At 44.3% G+C, this 18,947-nt stretch overlaps 1 protein-coding gene across 3 annotated transcripts in view; it reads right to left on the bottom strand.

Annotated features, from left to right (window-relative positions):
• Nucleotides 1-18,947, bottom strand: part of SLC30A4 (solute carrier family 30 member 4) — a 40,435-nt gene that overhangs the window by 15,178 nt on the left and 6,310 nt on the right. For 2 of the 3 annotated variants that reach the window (XM_070762356.1, XM_070762355.1), the window contains exons 2-4: nucleotides 18,276-18,389; nucleotides 11,531-12,068; nucleotides 4,110-4,256 (exon numbers count right to left, since the gene is read on the bottom strand). In XM_070762356.1, coding sequence (XP_070618457.1) covers nucleotides 4,110-4,256; nucleotides 11,531-11,912 — 529 coding nt within the window. In that variant the 5' untranslated portion in view covers nucleotides 11,913-12,068; nucleotides 18,276-18,389. Of the gene's footprint in view, nucleotides 1-4,109; nucleotides 4,257-11,530; nucleotides 12,069-16,088; nucleotides 16,752-18,275; nucleotides 18,390-18,947 lie in introns of those variants that run through there. The other variant, XM_070762354.1, reaches the window with a different exon arrangement.

Here is an 18,947-nt window from a genome sequence, read left to right on the forward strand (position 1 = left end):
GGGCATGTTAGTCCCGCTGGAAATATATGGCTTAAAAGGCGCGGAGAAGCCTCCGTGGGGCCTCTCTAGGAATCTTCTGGGAGGAAACAGGGCCGGAAAAGGCAGGGAGAAGCCTCCGTGGGGCCTCTCTAGGAATCTCCTGGGAGGAAATAGAGCCAGAAAAGGCACAGAGAAGCCTCCGTGGGGCCTCTCTAGGAATCTTCTGGGAGGAAACAGCGCCAGAAAAGGCAGGGAGAAGCCTCCGTGGGGCCTCTCTAGGAATCTCCTGGGAGGAAATAGAGCCAGAAAAGGCACAGAGAAGCCTCCGTGGGGCCTCTCTAGGAATCTCCTGGGAGGAAACAGGGCCTCCACCCTACCTGTGGTTTCCCCAAATGCACACATTATTTGCTTTTACATAGATTCCTATGAGAAAAATTGCTTCTTCTTACAAACTTTGCTACTTAAGAACCTGGTCACGGAATGAATTAAGTTCATAAGTAGAGGTACCACTACATCTCATATGAACTGTGTTAGGACAAAAGACTAATCACATCGAACTTATCAGTTTTGTGCCTAGCTTTGTGCTAGATGATAGACAAGAGACAAGGGTCAAGCCAGGGATGCAGTGGTTAGAATGCACTATTCCAGGCTAACTCTGCTCACCGATAGCAGTTCGATCCTGACCAGCTCAAGGTTGACACAGCCTTTCATCCTTCCGAGGTTGGTAAAATGAGAACCCCGTCAAAATGCTGACTCTGTAAACTGCTTAGAGAGGGCTGTAAAGCCCTTCATGGCATCGGACCAGAATATCTCCGAGACCGCCTTCTGCTGCACGAATCCCAGTGACCGATTAGGTCCCACGGAGTGGGCCTTCTCCGGGTCCCGTCAACTAAACAATGTCGGTTGGCGGGCCCCAGGGGAAGAGCCTTCTCTGTGGCAGCCCCGACTCTCTGGAACCAGCTCCCCTCAGAGATTAGAACTGCCCCTACCCTCCTTGCCTTTCGTAAACTCCTCAAAACCCACCTTTGTCGTCAGGCATGGGGGAACTGAGATATTTCCCCCGGGCCTATATAATTTATGTATGGTATGTTTGTATGTATGTCTGCTTAATAATGGGTTTTTAAAAAAATATTTTAAATTGTAAATTAGATTTGCCATGAACTGTTTTATTGTGTTGTGAGCCGCCCCGAGTCTACCGAGAGGGGCGGCATACAAACTAAATAAATGAATGAATGAATGAATGAATGAATGAATATATAAATAAATAAATAAAAGTCTAAGTGCTTTCGCTATTGCTATGATAGGATTCCCCTCTCCAAAGGCAAGTTACTTAGCCAGCATTTCAAACGTAGGGCTATATTTCCTTTCAATTAGATGCCATTTGGATCAGACCAATCAAAAATAAATAGCAGAAACTCTGTTTCTAAAATCATACACTTCGAATTGAAAGAGAGGCTTTCAAAAGAAGTATACATATGGTCCACAGCATGGCATCTAAGACAGCATTTAAACATTATGAGGATCTACACGTACTACAGATCTCCCAAAGTTTCAACATCTCTTCTCTTGGTTTCCGTAAGGCTGGTTCTTGGGTAAACGAATACTAAACTGCAGTAGCTACTAGCACTGAATCATATCTCATGGTGAAAGATCTGCCTATAGAAACTGATGTCATAATAAATATCTTTGGGTGGCAAACAGATACAGCCAAGATGTTTATTTATACTAAAGAGTTACGAGAGAGTACACAGAACAGATATAAAACTACCGGAATCACAGGGGGTGAATATAGTGACCTAGCTGTCTCTGGCTGTACTAAATCCTTAAGTCAACAGCTCAAAAGAGATCTCACCAATTGCCATTTTTATAGAGATATAACGAGGCGGATGTTTGCCTAGGTTCGCCTGGTGCATCAGTTGCGGCTGTCACGCTGAGATTGCCAGCCAACATCCCCAACAGCGGCCCTATCTGGATTGGGAGTCACTGCTCACAGTCACTCATTCCCTCATCACCTTGAGATTCAACTACTGTAATGCTCTCTACATGGGGCTACCTTTGAAAAGTGTTCGGAAACTTCAGATCGTGCAGAATGCAGCTGCGAGAGCAATCATGGGCTTCCCAAGGTATGCCCATGTTACACCAACACTCCGCAGTCTGCATTGGTTGCCGATCAGTTTCCGGTCACAATTCAAAGTGTTGGTTATGACCTATAAAGCCCTTCATGGCACCGGACCAGAATATCTCCGGGACCGCCTTCTGCCGCACAAATCCCAGCGACCGATTAGGTCCCACAGAGTTGGCCTTTTCCGGGTTCCGTCGACTAAACAATGTCATCTGGCAGGTCCCAGGGGAAGAGCCTTCTCTGTGGCGGCCCCGACTCTCTGGAACCAGCTCCCCCCGGAAATTAGAACTGCCCCCACCCTCCTTGCCTTCCGTAAACTCCTTGAAACTGTTAGCCTCTGTGGTGCAGTGGTTAAGAGTGCAGTACTGCAAGCTACTTCTGCTGACTGCCGGCTGACTGCAATTTGGCAGTTCAAATCTCACCAGGCTCAAGGTTGACTCAGCCTTCCATCCTTCCAAGATGGGTAAAGGTCCCCACCATTTACCAAACCTGCTTAGTTTGGTTAAAAAAAAGAAGTGGTAGATGGATATCAATATCAATATCGATAACATTTATATATCACTTTACAGTGCTTTATAGCTCTCTCTAAGCAGTTTTACAAAGTCAGCCTATTGCCCCCGACGATCTGGGTTCTCATTTTACTGACCTTGGAAGGATGGAAATCTGAGTCACCATTGAGCCAGTTTGATAATCAAACTCCTGGCTGGGGGGGGGGATGGAGGGAAGGGAGGGAGGGAGGGGAGGGAGGGAGGGAGGAAGGGAGGGAAGGAAGGAAGGGAAGGAAGGAAGGAAGGAAGGAAGGGAAGGAAGGAAAGAAGGAAGGAAGGGAAGGAAGGGGAGGGAGGGAGGGAGGAAGGAAGGAAGGAAGGAGGGAAGGAAGGGAAGGAAGGGAAGGAAGGGAAGGAAGGGAAGGAAGGGAAGGAAGGAAGGGAAGGAAGGGGGGAAGGAAGGGAGGGAGGGAGGGAGGGAAGGAAGGAAGGAAGGGAAGGAAGGAAGGGAAGGAAGGAAGGGAAGGAAGGAAGGAAGGAAGGGAAGGGAGGAGGGAAGGAAGGGAAGGGAAGGAAGGAAGGAAGGAAGGGAAGGAAGGAAGGAAAATAACAAAAGCCCTTCCTTCCTTCCCCCTTCCCTCCCCCCCTCCCTCCATCCCTCCTTCCTTCCTTCCATCCTTCCCTGTAGTTAGAATGTTATAATGTAGTTGGAGGAAAGATCAAAAGCAACATGAGAAAATATTATTTTACTGAAAGAGCAGTAGATCTTTGGAACAAACTTCCAGCAGACAAGACGTGGTTGGTCAATCCACAGGAACTGAATTTAAACATGCCTGGGATAAACATATATCCATCCTAAGATAAAATACAGAAAATAGTATAAGGGCAGACTAGATGGACCAGGAGGTCTTTTTCTGCCTTCTATGTTTCTATGTACAGTGGTTACAATGCAATATTGCAGGCTAACTCTGCCCACAGCCAGGGGTTTGATCCTGACCAGCTCAAGGGTGACTCAGCCTTCCATCCTTCTGAGGTCAGTAAAATGAAACCCAGATCGTCGGGGGCAATAGGCTGACTTTGTAAAACTGCTTAGAGAGAGATGTAAAGCACTGTAAAGTGACATATAAGTGCTATCGATATTGATATCCACCTACCACTTTTTAAAACCAAACTAAGCAGCTGTCTTACCCTGGCATCGTTAGGTCGTAGTTTTTGTCAACTTTGGCCCAGCCACAGGGCAATAATAATAATAATAATAATAATAATAATTATTATTATTATTATTATTATTTATTAGATTTGTATGCCACCCCTCTCCAAAGACTCGGGGCGGCTCACAACAGTAATAAAAACAATATAGTAGTGGAACAAATCTAATTTTTTTTTTAAAAAACATATAATTGGGAATTGCAGCTTGATACAAATGGAGGAATACCCATTTGGGAGAGAATAAACCAAAGAAACGTTCGCTGTCAACCAGCGCGGGCGGTAGTAGGGGAATAATTTTAAAAGCCTCCTACCTAACCGATGGAATCCAAAGGTGAACTTCTTGGTGGGTGCTTTTGCCGAGAGCCACAAAGCGAGAAGAGTCAAAATAATGCTGCTAAGATCCGTCAACATGTGGAGGGCATCCGTCATGACAGCTAGACTGTTGGCAACGTATCCACCTTAATACAGAAGTATAAAAGGAGGAAAGAAATGTTAGATACATTGACGTATTACCCCTCCAAAACCCACATATATTTAGCGAGGAGTTGCATCAGCTTCTGTGAATGAAGTGGAAAAAAATGAAACTTTGATTTTGGATTTCACCGAGTAGATTTCATAGAATCAGCCAGTTCATATTATGACGAAAAAGCAAAAAGTTGTGATTTGATGTTAATTTATTTATTTATTTATTTATTTATTTATTTATCTATCAGATTTGTATGCCGCCCCTCTCCGTAGACTCGGGGCTGCTAACAACAACAATAAAACAATATAAACAAATCCAATAATTTAAGTTAATTTAAAAACCCTAATTTAAGAAACCAATCATACCTACAGACATACCATGCATACATTTTATAAGCCTAGGGGGAAGGGAAAGTCTCAATTTCCCCATGCCTGACGACAGAGGTGGGTTTTAAGGAGCTTACGAAAGGCAAGGAGGCTGGGGGCAACTCTGATATCTGGGGGGAGTTGGTTCCAAAGGGTCGGGGCCGCCACAGAGAAGGCTCTTCCCCTGGGTCCTGCCAAACGACATTGTTTAGTTGATGGGATGAGAAGGCCAACTCTGTGGGACCTAACTGGTCGCTGGTATTCGTGCGGCAGAAGGCGGTCCTGGAGATATTCTGGCCCAGTGCCATGAAGGGCTTTATAGGTCATAACCAACACTTTGAATTGTGACCGGAAACTGATCGGCAACCAATTCAGACTGCGGAGTGTTGGTGTGACATGGGCATATTTAGGGAGGCCCATGATTGCTCTCACAGCTGCATTCTGCACGATCTGAAGTTTCCGAACACTTTTCAAAGGTAGCCCCATAATGCCTTATTTTACTACAAAATGGAGAGATTTGGAAGCCAATGTTTCTTTTTCTTTCTTTCTTCTCATCCTTCTTCACTTCTCTTTCACCTTTTCCTCCCTACTGCTTTTCTATTTACTTTTATATTTTGTATCTGACACTCTTTTGGACCAGTCTACCTTTGGGACCGTCTTCTGCCTCACGCATCCCAGCGGCCGGTTAGGTCCCACAGATTTGGCCTTCTTCGGGTCCTGTCGGCTGACGGGGCCTAGGGGAAGAGCCTTCTCTGTGGCGGCCCCGGCCTTCTGGAACGAACTCCCTCCAGAGATACGTACTGCCCCCTCTCTCCTGGTCTTTCGTAAAGTTCTGAAGTCCCACCTCTGCCAGCGGGCATAGGGGCGATGAATGATGAAATTGTCTCCGGCAGATATTATGAATGATTGAATTGACCGTATATGGGATTTTTCTAACACTTTTAGTAATTTTGTATAATTCTTTTTAAAGTAATTTAGATTTCTTTATATATATTGTGTTCTGTCAGGCTCTCTGATAGAATCCTCCCGAAAAGTCACAGGTACAAATTTCCGTCACACACACGTTTGAAAATTCAAAACAATGTTCTTTATAACGAAAATTCACTTAAACTAAGCCCTCTTTTTGTATAGCACTTGTCTCCAAACAAACTGGTAATTGGTACAAGTCCCTTATCAGTTCTGAGATACTTAGCTTGCAGCTGTGAGGCAATTCACAGTCCTTCTTTCACAAAGTGAAACACCCTTTGCTCTGCTTTAGTTTCAAAGCGGGGAAAAAGCAACACACCAAGGTCGAAGTCAGCAAGGCAGGCATGAAACACAACAATCAGATAATCCTCCACAATGGCCAAACCCACACGCTGCTCTTTAAAGCAGCCTCACTAATTACCACAGCCCCACCCAACCACAGGTGGCCTCATTTTCTTTTATAATAATCTCTCAGTTGTTGTTGCCAATGCATCGCTCTCCGCATGCGTGACTGTATCATTAACTATTGTTCCGAATCCAAGGAGGAGAGAGATAATTGATCTCCTTCTGAGCTGTCTGCCACACTCTCCTCCTCCCTGTCACTCATGCCTTCTTGGTCAGAGGAGCCTTCATCAGCAGATTCCACCGGGAGCAAAACAGACCTGCGGCATGTGGATGTCTCCCCCACATCCACAGTCCTTGGGGCAGGAGCTGGGCCAGAGCTAACCACAACATATTGTAGCATTTATAATGTTGTACACCGCCCTGAGTCGCCTCAAGAAGGGCGGCATAGAAATCAAACAAACAAACAAATAAACAAAATAAATAAATAAAAATAAACTTAATAAAACATTAAACTAGGGGAAAAAAACCACAGCTTTCCAAAACATCTGATGGCAAATGATGTTATCCATTCGTTTGTGGTCACCTCTTCGCGATTCTATGGGCCAAGCCTCTCCACGTATTCCAATCTTCCAAAACATCTATTGCGCGAACAAATCGTTGCCAAACTTAACACATTATATTTTAACATAAACCTTGGAGAGCAGAGGAATGGACAACGATCACAATAGCTCCAGTCAAATATATATATTTTGGCTGTGATAACCACGTTTTAATATCTTCAACAGGAAATCACCACAGGTAGCAATCACCATACGCTCCATTTATTTCGTAACTTATTTCTGAAAAAAGCACCGATATTCCTCAAAGGACTCAATTCTTTAAACATTGAGAATTCAGAACTGGTTTTTAAACTAGCAATTTCCAGAAGATTTATATCCTGTGATTAAATGGCTATAGCTACAGGTTTTTAATTCCTGGGCTCGGTTCGTTTGCAGGAAGGATTTAGAACAAACCTACCCCCCTAAATTTTAAAGTCTTATTTTTTATACTTTAATATTAGTTTAAATATTTGATATTTTTATAGACAAGAAAATTAATCAACATAAAGAATATAGAGTTAAATCTAATAAGAATATGTTATATTTCTGTATTGATCTAATTATAGTTAGTTTTCTTTTTTTGTTTTATTATTTACTTACTTACTTACTTACTTACTTACTTACTTACTTACTTACTTACTTACTTACTTACTTACTTACTTACTTACTTATTGGATTTGTATGCCGCCCCTCTCCGGAGACTCGGAGTGGCTAACAGCAACAATAAAACAGTGTACAATAGTAATCTAATACTAAAAACGATTAAAAATCCATTAATATAAAAACCAAAAATACATACATACATACCATGCATAGAATTGTAAAGGCCTAGGGGGAAAGAGGATCTCAATTCCCCCATGCCTAACGGCAGAGGTGGGTTTTAAGTAGCTTACGAAAGGCAAGAAGGGTGGGGGCAATTCTAATCTCTGGGAGGAGTTGGTTCCAGAGGGCCGGAGCCGCCACAGAGAAGGCTCTTCCCCTGGGTCCCGCCAAGCGACATTGTTTAGTTGACGGGACCCGGAGAAGATCCACTCTGTGGGACCTAACTGGTCGCTGGGATTCGTGCAGCAGAAGGCGGTCCCTGAGATAATCTGGTCCAGTGCCATGAAGGGCTTTATAGGTCATAACCAACACTTTGAATTGTGACCGGAAACTGATCGGCAACCAATGCAGACTGCGGAGTGTTGGTGTGACATGGACATATTTGGGGAAGCCCATGATTGCTCTCGCAGCTGCATTCTGCACGATCTGAAGTTTCCGAACATTTTTCAAAGTTAGCCCCATGTAGAGAGCGTTAGAGTAGTCGAGCCTCGAGGTGATGAGGGCATGAGTGACTGCGAGATTAGTTAGACTTCTGCGAAAGAGGAGCAATGGTAGCTCCTTAAATGTTAAATGTTGTTTGTGTTTGTTTGTCTAATAAAAAATAATAAAAAAATATTTTTTTAAAAAGAAGATACCTACCCCCCTTCCCCCCCCCCCTGTTTCGACTTACAAAAATATATTTTTAAAAACCAGGACTTTGAAGACACCGCCTCAACTTGGCAGACACGGATTTAGGAGACGAGGCCTGTAATATTTTAAGAAGCGCTGTAAAGTAAACAAAGAGGTCCAGCCTGATTCGCAAAGCAAGCAAGGGCTAGAACAGAGAGAACCTTTGATAAATGTAATGGATTATTATCTTCCTCCGAGCTCACACCAGCCACGCAAGATGATGCGGTAGTGTGTGGGATGAATAGGCACATCGTCTCTTTCGGTGATTAAAGGCCTGAAACCGACGAAGGAGAAGGAGAAGTAACTCTGTACAGTATTTGCATTTTTGGTGGCATAGAGGAAACACAACGATCCGCAGCGGTACAGATTTTGAGAAAAATAGCACAACTCCTACCATCTGGCAAGTCGTAGATTCGGTTTGTGGAAAGGCATGTCTCGCTGGTGCTACTCTTACAAGAGCTCAAAAGAGGCTTGTGAACACACACATATATACACACACACACAAAAAGAGCCAATAACGGGTTTGATGCCTCCCACCTGCCTTTAATGAGCCATTGGTAGTGACCTTTAAAGCCCTACATGGCATTGGACCAGAATACCTCCGGAACCGCCTTCTACCGCAGGAATCCCAGCGGACGATAAGGTCCCACAGAGTTAGCCTTCTCCGGATCCAGTCGACCAAACAATGTCGTTTGGCGGGCCCCAGGGGAAGAGCCTTCTCTGTGGCGGCCCCGGCCCTCCGGAATCAACTCCCCCCAGAGATTAGAACGGCCCCCACCCTCCTTGTCTCTCTCAAATTACTCAAGACTCACCTATATCGCCAGGCATGGGGGGAACTGAGACACCCTCCCCCAGGCTTTTATATTTTATGTTTGGTATGTATGTGTTGTATTGTTTTAATTGCTGGGGTTTTATATATGTTTTATTGCCCCCACCCTCCTCGCCTTTCGTAAGCTCCTTAAAACCCACCTCTGCCGTCAGGCATGGGGGAACTGAGATATTCTTTTCCCCTAGGCCTCTACAATTTATGCATGGTATGTCTGTATGCATGTCTGGTTTCATAATAAGGGTTTTTTAGTTGTTTTAGTATTGGATTGCTACATGCTGTTTTTATCACTGTTGTTAGCCGCCCCGAGTCCCCGGAGAGGGGCGGCATACAAATCTAACAAAAAAATAAATAAATTTTTAATATTAGATTTGTTTCACTGTTATATTGTTTCTATTATTGTTGTGAGTCGCCCCGAGTCTTCGGAGAGGGGCGGCGTACAAATCTAAACAAACAAACAAATAAATAAAAGTGGATGGATCAAATTTGGTCTACCCAGCTCTCACCCGTCAATTTGTTAGAATAGCTGTTAGCTCAAGGTAGCAAAAATCAGCATGAGCTGATAGCTGTTTTTTTCAACCAACAAGTTTTATTAAAGCTACAAGCTTCTGTTTTTATGCTTATTTTTAACATGCTAATCAGAAAAGGCACCAACAGACTTTTTTTTCATCTTTTGGACTGCAATACCATCTATTGAAATGCCAGATGCAAGAAACCTGGATCCAGGAATATTAGAAACTGTTCTATCGTACTGAACTAAACCATAAATCATAGGTCACTTGGTTCAATGTTGTTGTTTTTTTTAAATGAACCTCTGTTGTGTAACTTCAGCTAATCGGGGTTAGTTAGTAAATGAAAAACCAATCAGGAGTTTGGTTTTTTAACCTTTTTCCCTCCAGCCCCCTATTATTTATTTTTATTTATTTGTTTTGTTTTGGTGGTATACGAAGATATAATAATATTTATATACATGATACTAGTAAAAGAGAAATATTAGGACAGGGGACGGAAGGCACGCTGGTGAACTTATGCATGCCCCTTACTGACCTCTTAGGAATTGGGTGAGGTCAACAGTGGACAGTCTAAGGGTAAAGTTTTGGGGGTAGGTGGTGACACTACAGAGTCTGGTAGTGAGTTCCATGCATCAATGACTCGGTTACCAAAGTCATACAGTGGTACCTCTACCTAAGAACGCCTCTACTTACAAACTTTTCTAGATAAGAAGCAGGTGTTCAAGATTTTTTTGCCTCTTCTCAAGAACCATTTTCCACTTAGAAACCCGAGCCTCCGAAACTGTAGCTGGAAAAGGCAGGGAGAAGCCTCCGTGGGGCTTCTCTAGGAATCTCCTGGGAGGAAACAGGGCAAGAGAAGGCGGGGAGAAGCCTCCGTGGGGCTTCTCTAGGAATCTCCTGGGAGGAAACAGGGCCTCCACCCTCCCTGTGGTTTCCCCAATCGCATGCATAATTTGCTTTTACATTGATTCCTATGGGAAAAAATGCTACTGAAGAACCTGGTCACAGAACAAATTAAGTTCGTGAGTATTGTGGTTAGCTCTGGCCCAGCTCCTGCCCCAAGGACTGTGGATGTGGGGGAGACATCCACATGCTGCAGGCCTGTTTTGCCCCCGGTGGAATCTCGTGATGAAGGCTCCTCTGACCAAGAAGACATGAGTGACATGGAGGAGGAGTGTGTGGCAGACAGCTCAGAAGGAGATCAATTATCTAGCTCCTCCTTGGATTCAGAACAAGAGTTAATGATACAGCCACGCATGCGGAGAGTGATGCATAGGCAACAACAACTGAGAGATTATTATCAAAGAAAATGAGGCCACCTGTGGTTGGGTGGGGCTCTGGTAATAAGTGAGGCTGCTATAAATATCAGCCTGTGGGTTTGGCCATTGTGGAGGATTATCTGATCGTTGTGTTTTGTGTCTGCTTTACTGACTTTGACCTTTTGTGTGCTGATTTTTCCCCGCTTTGAAACTAAACCAGGTCAAAGTGTGTTTCACTTTGTGAAAGAAGAAGGACTGTGATTTGCCTCACAGCTGCAAGCTAAGTATCACAGAACTGATAATGGACTTGTACAAATTACCAGTTTGTTTGGAGACGAGTGCTCTTTGCTATACCAAAAGAGGGCTTGGTTTAAGTGAATTTTCATTATAAAGAACATTGTTTTGAATTTTCAAACATGCGTGTGTCTGAAATTTGTACCTGTGAATTTTTGGGAGGATTCTACCAGAGAGCAGTCGAGTTTGGAGCGGTTAATAATACAAGATAGGAACACAACCTTTGGGTATGTAAGCTCTGAAACTGTCACGGCCGAGCTATGAAGCTGGATATATCTATGAACGTGGATAGTCAAAAGACCACATTATTCAGCTCAACTATTCCACACAATGGCAGATTGGAAAAAATTGGCACTGCAGTTCCTCCTCTTCTTTTTGCTGCGGGCAGTTTATGCTTACTTAAGACATTCCCTACACATCTACTGTCCTGTTGCAATGCCAGCTCTGTCAATTTTCACAGGGGGGGGCCCTTATCCTCCCTCCCGCCTGACAAAATAATTAAACAGCTATTCCAGGACACTCCCGGCCTTGCAAAACAACCTCTCCTCCTCCCATCCACCCAACTCCCAGCCACCCGCCCAGTCCCGTGTGCCTGCAAGGTCCTCTTACCTACGAGCTCGCCTGTCATAAAGAGAAAGTAGAGAATTGCAGCTAAAGCCAGCCGCCTCTTCACTTTCTTCTGCTTTGACAGTTCCCTTTGCCGGGTGCAAGTGTTGCAAGGGTCCGTCAGGGGTCCAACGGCCGCGTTCCGCAAGGCTATGTCCCTTTCCAGCAAGGACTCATCGTCGGAGAGAGGCCCCACGTAGGCCCCGTTGGCCGAGGTGTCGGCTGCATCGTCCGATACCACCACTTGAAGCTTCTTGAAGCGGGGGAAGTCTTCCTCCCCAATCTCGTCCGAAAAATCAAAGGCATTGCAGTCGTTCAGAAACAAGGAATCATTGTTTTTCTTCAGGACTGACTTGAGGCTGTTCCAGATGCTGGAGCCAGCCATTGCAGGCTGTCAGTTTTATAAAACACAGCTGGATGCCCCTGGTACCCAAGGGACAAGGAAGGAACTATATCTCCCGCATGCCTTGACAATGTTCGCCCGCCATTTCTCTTCTAGGCAGAAGTGTCCAGCCAGGGCAGTTTCATTGGGGAATTAAAACTGGGAAAGGCAAGGAGAGGCAAATTAGGAAATCAATGAAAAGTTTCTCAATCTGTTTTGCCCAATCCTGGAAGAAGGAAACCTCCCCCACCAACACACAGATTATAAATAAAATACTGGAAGCGGCGGAAATGAACAGGTTAACCATGAGAATAAAAGAGAAAGAAGATACTGACTACTACAAAGTATGGGATACATGGTATTTTTGGATAGAAGTGACCTTAAGAAGTGACCTTAAGAAGTGACCTCCGAGTCTCCGGAGAGGGGCGGCATACAAATCCAATAAATAGATAGATAGATAGATAGATAGATAGATAGATAGATAGATAGATAGATAGATAGATAGATAGATAGAGGAACAGAATAATTGGTATAGATAAAAACATTTAGTATACAAAGGTGAAAGATAGTAAATATGTTAATTAATTATAGTATATTTTACTGAATAGCAATAATGTATTATTAAAGCAATAGATCTATAATAATACATCAAAAATGAGAATGTAGCAATGCTAAACGATATGAATAACTGCATGAAACATTCTTTGAAAAGGGGGGGAAAAGATATAAATAAGAACTTGATAGCCAAGAGAGAAAGGGAGCTTTCTCTCCTATTTTTAACTAAGTGAATTTTTAAATGTTTTTGTACTTTTTCTTTTTCTTTCTTTCTTCCCTTTCTTTGTTTGTTTTCTTTGATCCATACCCATATTTGTAAATACAAGGCTTGTTTACTTTGTTTTTAACTAATAAAAATATATTATTATTATTATTTTTAAGTTCAAGCCACGCCAAGGTTGAAGATGTCTCTTCCCAATCCGACACATCACTAAAATCTAGAGAGGTACGTCAATACCTGAGTGGGTGGTAGATTAGCAAAGGCAATTAAGACTTATATACCACTTCACAGCCCTCTCTAAGAGGGTTTACACAGCCTCTTGCCCCCAACAATCTGGGTCCTCATTTGACCGACCTTGGAAGGATGGAAGGCCGAGTCAACCTTGAGCCTATGAGGATCGAACTTATGGCAGTGGAGCAGAGTAAGTCTGTAATACTGTATTCTAACAGAAGGAAGGAAGGAAGGAAGGAAGGAAGGAGGGAGGGAGGGAGGGAAGAAAGGAAGGAAGGGAGGAAGGGAGGAAGGGAGGAAGGGAGGAAGGGAGGAAGGGAGGAAGGAAGGAAGGAATATAGCAATAACACTTAGATGTACAGACTGCTTCATAGTGCTTTTACAGCCCTCTCTAAATGGTTTACAGAGATAGCATCTTGTCCCCAACAATCTGGGTCTTCAATTGACCCACCTTTACTGTAAAATAGATCCCACTCCCACCCACCCTGCTCATCCACTCCCTCCCTCCTCCCCAACCCATCTTTTAATGGGGACTTAGCCATTGGATCATTATAAGTACAGTGGTACCTAAGAACACCTCTACTTACAAACTTTTCTAGATAAGAACCTGGTGTTCAAAGATTTTTTTGCCTCTTCTCAAGAACCATTTTCCACTTAGAAACCCGAGCCTCCGAAACTGTAACTGGAAAAGGCAGGGAGAAGCCTCCTTGGGGCCTGTCTAGGAATCTCCTGGGAGGAAATAGGACTGAAAAAGGTGGGGAATCTCCTGGGAGGAAAAAGATGGGGAATCTCCTGGGAGGAAACAGGGCCTCCACCCTCCCTGTGGTTTCCCCAATCACACGCATAATTTGCTTTTACATTGATTCCTATGGGAAAAATTGCTTCTTCTTACAAACTTTTCTACTTAAGAACTTAGTCATGGAACGAATTAAGTTTGTAAGTAGAAATACCACTATATTTCATTTAAAAGCCTTTTAGGTTTTGTATGGCTCTGTTTTACCTTTTTTTTTAAAAAAACCCTCCTAAGCCACCCAGAGTTATCCCAGGGTAAGATGGGCAGCCAATACATTTTTGTCAAATAAACAAACAATTTTTAAAAAACAAAACAAAAGAAGGCACTTTGACTTTTCCACATGCTCACTCTCTCTACATCTCAAGGCGATGCTTGGCAGATGGCTCCACGCAGAGCTCTAAGCCAGGGGTCACCAACATTTTCAGATCTCAGGGACCTCTAAATTCATCATTTTAAATCCCGCCGACCACTAATACAGATTGTGTAGGTAGGTAGGTAGGTAGGTGATACAGATAGATAGACACAGATAGTTAGGTAGGTACGTAGATAGGTAGGTGATAGAGATAATAGATAAATAGGTAGGTAGGTAGGTAGGTATGGATAGACACAGATAGATAGATAGATAGATAGATAGATAGATAGATAGATAGATAGATAGATAGATAGATAGGTAGGTAGGTAGGTAGGTAGGTAGGTAGGTAGGTAGGCAGGCAGGCAGGCAGGCAGGCAGGCAGGCAGGCAGGCAGGCAGGCAGGCAGGCAGGCAGGCAGGCAGGCAGGCAGGCAGGCAGGCAGGCAGGCAAGTAGGTAGGTGATAGAGATGGATAGACACATAGATAGATAAACAGACAGGTAAGTAGGTAGGTGATAGAGATGGATAGACAGATAGATAGATAGATAGATAGATAGATAGATAGATAGATAGATAGATAGATAGATAGATAGATAGATAGATAGATAGAGAGATCTAGCTAGCTAGGTAGGTAGGTGATAGAGGTAGACATAGATAGATAGATAGTAGGTAGGTAGGCAGGCAGGCAGATAGATAGTTTCTGTAAAAAATATCTAGGTAGGTAGGTAGGTGATAGAGATAGATAGACACAGATAGATAGATAGGTAGGTAGGTAGGTAGGTCATTAGGTGATAGAAATGGATAGACACCGATAGAGAGAAAGAGAGAGACATATATCTAGCTAGGTAGGTAGGTGATAGAGGTAGACACAGATAGATAGTAGATAGGTAGGTAGGTGATAAGAGATAGATAGACACAGATAGATAGGTAGGTAGGTAGGTAGGTAGGTAGGTCAGTCGGTAGGTGATACAAATGGATAGACACAGATAGAGAGAAAGAGAGAGAGAGATATCTAGCTAGGTAGGTAGGTGATAGAGGTAGACACAGATAGATAGTAGATAGGTAGGTAAGTGATAGAAATGGATAGACACAGATATATATAGAGAGAGATCTAGCTAGGTAGGTAGGTAGGTGATAGAGGTAGACACAGATAGATAGTAGATAGGTAGGTAAGTGATAGAAATGGATAGACACAGATAAATATAGAGAGAGATCTAGCTAGGTAGGTAGGTAGGTGATAGAGGTAGACACAGATAGATAGTAGATAGGTAGGTAGGTGATAGAAATGGATAGACACAGATATATATAGAGAGAGATCTAGCTAGGTAGGTAGGTAGGTGATAGAGGTAGACACAGATAGATAGTAGATAGGTAGGTAAGTGATAGAAATGGATAGACACAGATATATATAGAGAGAGATCTAGCTAGGTAGGTAGGTAGGTAGGTAGGTGATAGAGGTAGACACAGATAGATAGATAGATAGATAGATAGATAGATAGATAGATAGATAGATAGATAGATAGTAGGTAGGTAGGCAGGCAGGCAGGCAGGCAGGCAGATAGATAGAGAGCTTCTGTAAAAAATATATATACATTTTGGAAATAAAACATTTTAAAACGGGGTATCTTTTCATCAGCCCACTCCCACAATCAGCCCATTCATTGCCACCCCCAAAAAACAACCCGGTTCCTCGTTTTTACCCACCTGGAAGGCTGAGCGATCCCCCCACTCACCGACATGCCCCCCCCCCCCCCAACGTTTAAAACCCAAATATTGCCCGGGCGGGGATCGGGAGAGGAAAAATAAGGCCGGCTGGTCAATCCGCTGCAGCTGGAAGGGTGGCAGGCATACAGATCTGGAGCAACCTGGGCGGGTATCTTGGTGGTTTCAATCCCCGGGCATCCTAAACCAGGTTGGACGCCCTCCCACCTGGGCAAAGGCGCAGCCCCTTGGGCGCGGAGGTCCGGCGAACGCCCCAAGGTTTGGAGAGGGAGCCCGGGAAGAAGGGAGCCTGTCGTCGGTCCTTTACCTGCCAGAGCTCGGTGCCTCCGGAGCCATAGCCTCCTCCTCCTCCTCCTCCTCCTCCTCGTAGCGCAGGGCCAGGAATTCCTGCGCTCTCCTCCAGCGCCCAACAGCAGAAGTGGCGAGTGGCGCTGGGGCAGAGCCAGGCTGCCCGGAGCTTAGCCAGAGAGGGTGTGGGCTGCTGCTGCTGCTGCTGGCGAGGAAGAGGCATGCCTGGAATCAGTCAGCCCAGCTCCAAGGTCGCTCCGAGCCGAGCCGAGCTGAGCCGAGCCGAGCCAGGCCCCAGGGCGCCGGGTTTGCTGCGCACCAGCGCGCGTGGATCGCGCGCACGGGGGTTGCATGCATGCATGCGCGCAGAGGCGTGCACGCACAACCGAGGCGGGTGCAAAAAAAAGGTGGAAGGGTGTTTTTTTTGGCTCCGCACATTAATGCCAGCCTGGCAGCCTCGCCTTCATTTTTTTTTTTTTTTGCAAAATGAATCCCCCCCCCCCCTTCCTTCCTTCGTTCCTTTTTCTTTCCCCCTTTTTGCAAAATCCTTTTCTCTCCCTCCCGGAAAGATCCGGCCGTCCCTGGGATAAGCCAGCTGGACGGGGAGGACAGGAGGACCCCTCCCTCTCCGGCGTTTTCAAAGGGGAGGAGAGCCGCCTTTTCCCACGTGCGCCGATCCTATGAGCTTTGCGGGCGGGGCGGCGAAAGGGTTATGCGGAGTGGACGTGGAGGGGGTGCAGGGTGGAGGAAGGGGGATTAGGGGCGAGGAGCGCTTTCTTCCCGTGCAAAAATGGAATTATTATTATTATTATTAATTAATTAATTATTTATTTATTTATTTTGTTTGTTTGTTTATTTTATTGGATTTGTATGCCGCCCCTCTCCGAGGACTCAGGGCGGCTAACAACATGTACACAAAACAAGAAACAATAATAGCAATCCAATTAATACATTAAAAAACAATCTTTAAAATTCTAATTAAAAAAAAGAAACCATCAATATCATTCATTCAACAATCAAACTAAAGGGGTGGAGAGCTAAGGCAGTATTTCCCAACCTTGGCAACTTGAAGATATTTGGACTTCAACTCCCAGAATTCCCAAGCCAGCAAATGCTGGCTGGGGAATTCTGGGAGTTGAAGTCCAGATATCTTCAAGTTGCCAAGGTTGGGAAATACTGATCTAAGGAACCCCAGGCGTGGCAGCAAACATGAGTTTTTTAACTCTTCCAGAAGGCGAGGAGGGTGGGGGCAGTGGGAATCTCCAGAGGGCGGGGGCCCCTACAGAAAAGGCTCTTCCCCTAGGTCCCGCCAGCCGACATTGTTTGGTCGACGGGAGCCTAAGGAGACCCACTATGTGGGACCTCACCGGTCACTGGGATTCGTGCGGCAGAAGGCAGTCTCGGAGATAGTCTGGTCCTATGCCATGTAGGGCTTTATAGGTCATAACCAACACTTTGAATTGTGTCCGGAAACAGATTGGTAGAGAGGCCACATGGAAGCTTCTCCCTGCCTTTTCCGGCCCTGTTTCCTCCCAGGCGATTCGTAGAGAGGCCCCACGGAAGCTTCTCCCCACCTTTTCCGGACCTGTTTCCTCCCAGGAGATTCCTAGAGAGGCCCCACGGAGGCTTCTCCCCACCTTTTCCAGCCCTGTTTCCTCCCAGGAGATTCCTAGAGAGGCCCACAGAGTCTTCTCCCTGTCTTTTCTGGTTACAGTTTCAGAAGCTTGGGTTTGTAAGTGGAAAATGGTTCTTGAGAAGAGGCAAAAAAATCTTGAATACCCAGTTCTTATCTAGAAAAGTTAATAAGTAGAGGCGTTTGTACCGCTGATCACGAAAACTGCAGAACTATAAAGCCTACAAACGTGACACTTGGCACATACTATATGTTCCTCTTGGCTTCTAGTGCTCATTAAGAAAGGATTTTTAGAAATTACCTTCAGATTATTAGTATTTCCTACACAGTAATTATATTAACATGCTCTGATGCTCAGGAGTTAGACACTCTACTCCCTCTCCCCACCTGAAAAGAACTCTGTTCCAACTGCCAGTTGCCCTATATTAAAACACTCTGATGCTAAGGAGTTACACATTCTACATAAATTTTCAAGCTTTAACTGTCAATTTATCAAGCCTGATCACATAGTTTCATAGGGAAGCCCTGGTATCCCAGCTACTAGTAGGTGATATTAACCAAAACTGCAAAAACCTGTTTGCCATGTATGCTCCCGGTTCCTTTGCGCAAGGATTGACATCTTCAACCTGCTATTGGCATTTCTGCTTTCATCTTGCCAGGGAGATCTTTAGATCCTGATCCAAGATTCTGTCCAAGAAAAAAGCGCCAGGAGAAAAGTATGAGAAGCAATGTGGCTTGTTCCATAAATCACTGTTAGAAGAACCCAGTCTAACCCTATACCCAGTGCTATCTTTCTTTTAACTTTGATCCTTTCTAGAGGAGGCTGCAATGCTGAGTCCATTGTTCAGTCAAAACATATGTTTACATTCAAGTTATCCTGCCAAGTTATTAAGCTCAGCAGTGTACAACTTCGTAAGCTTTCTTAAGCCCGACTGAATCATAAGACTACTTTAAATCCCGTTCAATGCACAGGAATGTGCTTCAGAATAAGTGTGCATAGGATTGGCCTCCTAGTCCGTACTATAAAGTCACTAGCAGTTATAAATATTTTGAAAAAATGCTTCCTTTGTTTGAGTGAAGTTTGCTACTTTTGATGAAAAGTTTGTTTCATCTGGATATTTATTTTGGCTGAATAGACACTGTAATCTTTCTTTGTCCTCCTGGTTTTGAACATTTGGTTTTCTTAAATCAATAAATAACATTTTTTTTTTTGCCTTTTGAAATAGTCCACAGTTCACTGTAATG

This window comes from Erythrolamprus reginae, chromosome 10 (assembly GCF_031021105.1).
Source record: "Erythrolamprus reginae isolate rEryReg1 chromosome 10, rEryReg1.hap1, whole genome shotgun sequence".
Lineage (NCBI taxonomy): Eukaryota > Metazoa > Chordata > Lepidosauria > Squamata > Dipsadidae > Erythrolamprus > Erythrolamprus reginae.